The 8721-nt window shown below is 39.4% G+C and overlaps 1 protein-coding gene across 1 annotated transcript in view; it reads left to right on the top strand.

Moving 5' to 3' along the window:
- MB21D1 (Mab-21 domain containing 1) overlaps nt 1–4716 on the top strand; it is a 23749-nt gene extending 19033 nt beyond the window's left edge. The window contains exons 4-5 of the mRNA XM_006772198.2: nt 2736–2838; nt 4353–4716. Of these exons, the coding sequence (XP_006772261.1) occupies nt 2736–2838; nt 4353–4701 (452 nt within the window). The 3' untranslated portion in view covers nt 4702–4716. The remainder of the gene's footprint in view (nt 1–2735; nt 2839–4352) is intronic.
- The last annotated feature ends 4005 nt before the right edge of the window (nt 4717–8721 follow it).

Raw genomic sequence — 8721 nt, 5'->3', positions numbered from 1 at the left:
CCTCTGAGTCTGGGTATGATATTCTCTTTCCTCCTAGTTGTAGAATTTCCACTCAGCCAGCCTTCCTGTGGTTCTGGATGATGTCCGTTCCATCTTTTAGGTGTAATTTGAATTGGTTGTTCAAGGCAGCAATCTCCGGCGTTAACCTATGCCGCCATCTTGGTTTCCCCAGAAATCAGCAATCCATAAGATATTTTTATATGTAACTACCTGTTGTATATGTTGTTATTCGTGAGTTTATACTGTCTCTGATTATAATCCATTATCACCTGGATTAGTCTTTCTTTCCTTGCTATCTGTAGCCTCTCATTCCAACAGTGAAAAACCTGACTCTCCCATCTGCCACCTATATGCTTAATTGTACAGTTCTAATATGCACATACTAATATAGTTATTTCACAATTGCAAAGCCACTCCTCTATGGAAAACAGTTACCAACTAGAGTACAGAGCTAATGTACAGTTTCTTTTGCCTTCAGTCTTACACTGAGTGGCCAAATTATTATGACCAGCCAGGAGATTATGACCACCCCATCAGTACTTCATTGACACTTCCAAAAATATTGAATATTGAAAACTTCCTAAGCAAATACTCTCAAGGTTTTATCATTATTATTATTATTACTTGCATAACTAATTCACTTCATTGTACTGGTGGGGTGGTCATAATAATCTGGCCACTTGGTATAATTTAGGTCCACACCTTTTGCTCCCCCCCTTTCAGAAAGGTTGTTTTACACATTTGTAATGCAGTTGAAGTCCTTTTTCACAGTCTGCATTATTTCTAGGATCCCTTGACCTCCTAAATGATTTTTTAACAGTTTACATATATTAAGATTCACTCTTTGTGCTATAAAATTCTACTGGTTTTGACAAATGCAATGTGTCATGTTTCTACCCTTAATAATAGTTTCACTGCTCTAAAATGTTCCTTCTTCTTCACTTATTCAATCCTTCCCATTCCAAACTTCTGACAACCACTAATCTCTATAGTTTACCATCTCTATTGTTTTGCCTTTTCCAGAATGGCATAAATGGCTGTCATAAATGGATTTATATAGCAATGAGCATACCTAGCTCAGTACCACTTTTTCCACATATCCACTGTCCATATATTATGTAGCTATTACTACACTCTTTATTCTGTTCCACTAAAATCTTTGTCTACCCTTGCACTATACTATATTGTCATACATAATGTGTCTTTATAAGTCTTGATTATTTGGTAGGGTAACTTCTCCCACTTTGTCCTTCTTCATGAGTGTTTTAGATATTCTTGACCCCTTGTATTTTCATGAAAATTTTCATATCATCTTGTCAAGTTCTACCAAAGCATTTTTTTGAATATTGATTGAGAGTACATTGAATCCATAGATAAAATTTGGAAGACTTGATATATTTATAATGAGTTTTCCAATTCATGGATAAGTGCATATCTCCATTTATTTAGATTTCCTCTAATACTTCTTAGTGACATTGTAGAGTTTTCTCCACAGAAGTTTAATATATCTTTTGTTAGATTTACTCATAGGCAATTGTAAGTTTTTAGTCTGAAAATTTTAAAACCAATAGAAAAGTAGAATGAAGAATTTACTAAACTCATACATATCTGTCACCTAGCTTCTTTTGTATTTTCTTCCTAAATAGTTGTATTATCTATCATTAATGATACCTTTGTTTCTCTCTTTCCAGTGCCAGACCCCTTATTATGCTTGCTAGTATAGCCAGTGCATGTTGAACAGAAATAGGGATAGCAGACATCTGCCTAACTGATTTCAAGGGAAAAACCTAAGCTTCTTACCTTATATTATCATGTTGCTGTGTCCTTTTTAAAATCTGTCTTTCATCAGATCAAGTTGACAGCCAAATTTAAATTGCTGAGGCTTTTAAAAAAAAAAAAAGATGAATCAGCCATGGTCAGTTTGGCTCAGTGGATAGAGTGCAGATTGAAGGGTTGCAGGTTCGATTCTGGTCAAGGGCACATGCCCGGGTTGCAGACTCGATCCCCAGTAGGGGGCCTGCAGGAGACAGCCAATCAATGATTCTCTCTCATCATTGATATTTCTCTCTCCCTCTCCCTTCCTCTCTGAAATCAATAAAAACATTTTTTTCAAAAACTGATGAATGAATGTTAAATTTCATACCCGCATATTCTGGGTTTTTTGAGATCATGTTTCTCCTCAATTCTGTTAATGTGACAGATTATATTGATTGATTTTTAAATTATAAACCAATCATGCATTCCTGGTATAAAACCAACTATATAATATGATAGCCAAAACTTAAAAGAGCTAGCCGTGCTAAAACTTGCGGGAAGGGGAGAAATCTATTCTTAATTAAACTCTCACAGGGAATAGAAATGTTCCCTAATTCATTTTACATGAATACCAAACTTGTAACAATGGTATAAAATTTTTTTAATCAGTTAATTCAAATTGTTATTGAAACAATATATTAACAAACTGAATTTAGCAATATGTACAGCTTACATGGCTAACTATATTAAGCAACCTGCTCCATCCCTCCCCTCCAATGTTTTCCTATTTTGGTCCATTGTTTGCTTCAAATGACTTCTTTTAATATGTAATTACATTATATGTTCATTTCTTTGGGTCTCTATCTCCCTAGAAATTTTTCAGAATGATAGTTTAATGAAGGAAATCGTTTCAATATTGTATTGTTTATATGTAGGCACTTTGGGTAAATTACTTCTCTATTTTTCTTTTGGAAATTAAGAAGAAACATGGCGGCTATCCTTCTCTCACATTGAAAAGGACATTTTGAAAAATCATGGAAAAGAAAAAACATGCTGTGAAAGTAATGGAGTGAAATGTTACAGGTAACTTTCTTATTTTGTTAATTAGGGGCTTATCTATGATGGAATGTTTATTTTTTAATGGACTCCATAGATCAGACCTAAAGATGGTCATTACTGGGTTGAGTCCTAGGGGCAGCACATGGCTGGGCTGACCTGGGATATTATCTAGAGAGTGAGCATGAAACTAGGGAAGCCAGATCCAAGGGACCAAGGGAAGAGTGTTGTCAGAAGGCAAGGCCAGGGACCACAGTCCTGAACCTGGATCAGATGGTTGTATAAAGTAGGACAGAACAAGAAATAGGACAGAAAGGACACTAGCCATGATTAGCCATTAGCCACTGGTTGTGTCTTAGTATTCTGTTTGCTTCAAGGTAATGAATATTAATGTCACATAATGGGAAGGTGCTAGAGGATCAATCTTTTTTTTAATATATTTTATTGATTTTTTACAGAGAGGAAGGTAGAGAGATAGAGTTATAAACATCGATGAGAGAGAAACATCGATCAGCTGCCTCCTGCACACCTCCTACCCGGGATGTGCCTGCAACCAAGGTACATGCCCTTGACCAGAATCGAACCTGGAACCCTTGAGTCCGCAGGCCGGCGCTCTATCCACTGAGCCAAACCAATCTTTTTGATACTGGTGCTGCTTTGAGATAGTTTGGCTGCGTTGAAAGCCAGGACTGACTGGCTAAATTTGAAACAACTAAAAATGGGTAATTCTTTTTCTTGGTAGCATACACACCATAAAAAAGTGAGGCCCTAGCTGGTTTGGCTCAGTGGCTAGAACGTCGGCCTGCCAATTGAAGGGTCCTGGGTTTAATTCCAGTTGAGGGCACATGCCCGGTTGCACACTTGATCCCCAGTAGGGGGCGTGCAGGAGGCAGCGGATCAGTGATTCTCTCTCATCATTGATGTTTCTGTCTCTCCCTCTCCCTTCCTCTCTGAATTCAATAAAAGAAATATATATATTTTTTAAAAGTGAGATTAGAAAAGAATTGTTCATTTGAGTTTCTAAAGTTGTCCAGTATAAGGGTAACAAAAGTTAAAAGGTCAAAACAAGAATGTCCAACATGTGGGCCCAGGAGGTTCTTTAAAGCTTCAGGTACAGGCTTTGAAACCAATGTTGAGAAAAATATATTGCTGGTAAAGCTAAGTATTTTTAAAAACATTAAATTTTGTCAACTATGAAATAATTGGATGAATAATGTAAATATTTATAGTCTATCAAGTCATTGGATGAATAATACAAATATCTGCTAGTTTTATAGTTGAATTAATCCTGATAAAATAAAATATTTCAGCTAGGAATGGTGAAGCAGGAAGAAAAAATATGTTTTTGAAACTTCAAAGCATATATTTGAAAAAATAGAGTGACTAGAATTATATATATATGCTGTATCTTTGTGTTTTTAATATGTATTATAATATCTGTATCGTTTATTGTATCTTCCTGTAAGATACCTAAAACTCTTTGTAGAATGAAGCCGGTTATAAATAAGTAAAAATAAATGGTTTTCTTTTTTATTGAACAGGAAACGTTGTTTACAACTAATGAAATATCTTTTAGAAAAATTGAAAGAAAAGTTTGAAGACCAAAAGAAATTGGGTAAATTCTGTTCTTACCATGTGAAAACTGCCTTCTTTCACGTATGTGCCCAGAACCCACATGACAGTCAGTGGCGAGACAACCTGGAGCTCTGCTTTGATAGATGTCTGGAATACTTTCTTCATTGCCTCAAGTCAGAAAATCTTGAGCATTTTTTTATTCCTGAAGTCAATCTATTCTCTCGAGATAAAATTGACAGGATAAGTAAAGAATTTCTGACAAAAGAAATTGAATATGAAAGAAACAATGGATTTCCAATTTTTGGTGAATTTTGAAAATATATAAAAATATACATCAATTATATATATTTAACTTATTTTTATTGTTGAGAGCATTACCATTGTCCCCCATTTTTTCCCCTTTTGTCCCCCTCCACCCAGCTACGGCCCCACCCCAGGCCTTCACCACACTGTTGTCTGTGTCCATGAGCTATGCATATGTGCATACTAGCAGCCTGGTGCACAGATTCATGCTGCACATTGAAAGGAAATTAATTAGGAGAAAGATTTGTGTGGTAATTACATTACTGCAAAAAATTACATATCAAAATAGTATATTTAATATCCTATATAATAAAAGGCTAATATCCAAATCGACTGAACAGCAGAACGACTGGTCGCTATGATGCGCACTGACCACCAGGGGGCAGATACTCAACACAGGAGCTGCCCTCTGGTGGTCAGTGCGTTCCCATAGTGGGAGTGCCTGTCAGCCAGAAGCTGGGTTCATGGCTGGTGAGCACAGCAGCAGTTGCAGGAGCCTCTCCCGCCTCCGCAGCAGCACTAAGGACCCTTCGGGGGATGTCTGCCTGCTGGCTTAGGCCCACTCCCAGACTGCTAGAGGGCACAGGCTGGGCTGAGGGACGCCCCAAGTACACAAATTTCGTGCACCGGGCTTCTAGTAGTATTATAAAATTACAACCCTTGTGCAGTTGGCACCAGTGAGAGCTTTATATGTATTGTGCATGTGCGAGTCAATGTTTATTTTTAAACTAGAGGCCCGGTGCACAAAAGTGTGCACTTGGGGTGTCTCTCAGCCCAGCCTGTGCCCTCTCGCAGCCTGGGACCCCTCGAGGGATGTCCACCTGCTGGCTTAGGCCCACTCCCCGGGGAGATCGGGCCTAAGCTGGCAGTCAGACATCCCTCTGGGAGCCCGGGGGCCCTCAAGGGATGCCCACTTGCCAGCGGGGAGTAGTCCTAAGCTGCAGTCGTACATCCTTAGTGCTGTTGAGGATGCGGGAAAGGCTTCTGCCACCACCACTGTGCTGGCAGCCGTCAGCTGTCAGCCTGGCTTATGGCTGAGCAGAGCTCCCCCTGTGGGAGCGCACTGACCACCAGGGGGCAGCTCCTGCATTGAACGTCTGCCCCCTGGTGGTCAGTGTGTGTCATAGTGACCAGTCATTCCCAGTCGTTCTGCTGTTAGGGTCAATTTGGGTATTACCCTTTTATTATATAGGATTGCCAGTGCGCGTCATATGTACCGGCCAGTTGGACAGACAGATAGTTGGTCACTTAGCTTTTTATATATAGACTAGAGGCCTGGTGCATGGATTCATGCACCAGTGGGGTGCGGGGATTGGGCCAAAACCGGCTCTCCAACATCTCCCAAGAAGTCCTGGATTGCAAGAGGGTGCAGGCCAGGCCGAGGGACACTGCCAATGCACAATTGGGGCTCGGGAGGGACCCCGAGAGGACTTCAGGGCGTGTCTGGCTTGTCTCGCCCAATCCCGATCAGCCAGACCCCAGCAGCAAGCTAATCTACCAATCAGAGCATCTGCCCCTGGTGGTCAGTGCGTGTCACAGAAACTGGTCGAATGGTTGGACACTTAGCATATTAGGCTTTTATTATATAGGATAGATAAGTTCTTTGGTTAATCTCTTCCCAACAACTCACCTCCCACCCCTTCCCTTTGAGATCTGTCAGTCTATTCCATGCTTCCATGACTCTGACCATGTTTGTTCACCAGTTTAATTTGTTCATTAGATTCCACATGTAAGTGAGATAATGTGATATTTTTAAAAGGAGAAGAATTAGAGTGACTATGATTGAAATGTTTGGCCCTAGCTGGTTTGGCTCAGTGGATAGAACGTTGGCCTGTGGACTGAAGGGTCCCCAGGTTCAATTCCAGCCATGAGCACATGCCCAGGTTGCGAACTCAATCCCCAGTAGAGGGTGTGCAGGAAGCAGCCAATCAATGATTCTCTCTCATCATTGATGTTTCTATCTCTCCCTCTCCCTTCCTCTCTGAAATCAATAAAAATATATATTTCTTAAATGTTTGAAATTTGTCACCGTAATGATGGATAAAAATGAATAAACAATTATTCTGCTCTATTTGTCTTAAACTAATTAATATTAATTTTGGGGGAAAGAAATTAGTCAAGGAATACAAAGCAAAAGGAGTATTTAAAATCTGAAAACTTTACCAGATTGGAATGCTAAAAACAAAATACATAGTTATCTATCACCTTCATTCATTTAGCCCTTACTGAACACCACTTTTCACCAAGCACAAATGTGTGGAAGGTTGCAAGAGACAATATTAGAAATGACCATTGCCTCCATAAAACTGGTGGGCTTTGTTCAACATGCAAATATATTTGGAAGCAGTGTCCTATCCTAAATATTAGGATATATAAGAAGGAAATGAAAAAATAAATTCTACATTGTCTTTACATGTCTCAGGAAATTCATAATCTTATAGGAAAATATTGGCTAAATTAATACACGTGGCTAAATATAAAACATGTAATATTTTTTTAAAGTAGCACTTTTATATATATTTCAGAAAAGGCAATACATACACATGGTACAAAACTAAAAAAACAGGTGTGGTGTAAAATTTCACCTATTCTCTGTGCTCAGGTAGCCTTTAACCTCAAGACAGAATATCTTGAGAATTTTTAGTGACAGCTGCTGTTTGTTCACTTTTTTTGGTTCCTATATTTTGCATATTTTCTTTTTGGCTATTTTATTGTTTTCTAGAACTTTAAAAATGTATTTTAGATACAGTCATGTGCCATATAGTGACATACCACATATATGATGGTGATCCCATAAGATTATAATAGAGCTGAAAAATTCTTATCAACTAGAGACATAGCCATGGTTACATCATAGCACAACACATTACTCATGTGTTTAAGGTGATGCTCATGTAAACAAACCTGAGTCAAATCACACATGCAGTTATATACAGTACTTAATATTTGATGATAATAAATGACTATGTTATTGATTTACATATTTACTATATTACACTTTTTATCATTATTTTAGAGTGTTACTATTTCTACCTATACAAAAAATAGTTTGTGCCCTGGACAGTGTGGCTCAGTTAGTTGGGTCTTGTCCCATGCACTGAAAGATTACTGGTTTGATTTCCAGTTGAGGCACATGCCCATGTTGCAGGCTCAGTCCCCAGTAGGGGGCGTGCAGGAGTCGGTTGATATTTTGCTCTCATATCAATATTTTTCTCTCTCCTTCTAAAAGTAAATTTAAAAATTTTTAATAGTTTGCTGTGCCTGGCTGGTGTAGCTCGGTGGTTGAGTGTTGACCTGTGAACCTGGAGGCTACGGTTCTATTCCCAGTCAGGGCACATGCCCAGGTTGCAGGCTCAATTCCTAATAGGGGATGTGCAGGAGGCAGCCAATTGATGACTCATTGATGCTTCTATCTCTCTATCCCTCTCCTTCCTCTTTCTCTAAAATTAATAAAAACATTTTAAAAAAATAGTTTGCTATAAAACAGTACACTGTTACATTGGCAGCAGCTTCATCTCATGTTTACCGTGTCTCTTGATTGCATCATTTTCTCTTGTTACTGATTTAATCTTACTTTATAAATTTAGTGTAGCCTAAGTGTATAATGTTTATAAAGTCTACAGTAGTGCATAGCAATGTCCTAGGCCTTTATATTCACTCACCACTCACTGACTCACCCAGAGCAACTCCCAGGCCTGCAAGCTCCATTAGGGTAAGTGCTATGTTGGGGTTGTGCCATTTTTTATCTTTTATGCTGTATTTTTATGATTATACTAGAGGCCCGGTGCACAAAAATTTGTGCACTCAGGGGGGAGGGGTGGTCCCTCAGCCCGGCCTGTGCCCTCTCGCAGTCTGGGACCCCTCGGGAGATAACACCCTGCTGGCTTAGGCCTGCTCCCGGGTGGCAGAGGGCAGGCCCAATCCCTAGGTGCAGCCCCTGGTCGGGCTCAGAGCAGGGCCGATTAGGGAGTTGGGGCACCGCTCCCTGTCATGCACAGCGCCGTGCGGATCGGGAAGTCATGATGCCACCCT

Source organism: Myotis davidii, unplaced genomic scaffold (assembly GCF_000327345.1).
Source record: "Myotis davidii unplaced genomic scaffold, ASM32734v1 scaffold104, whole genome shotgun sequence".
NCBI classification, from domain to species: Eukaryota; Metazoa; Chordata; class Mammalia; order Chiroptera; family Vespertilionidae; genus Myotis; species Myotis davidii.
This window is presented reverse-complemented; position numbering and strand designations above follow the sequence as displayed.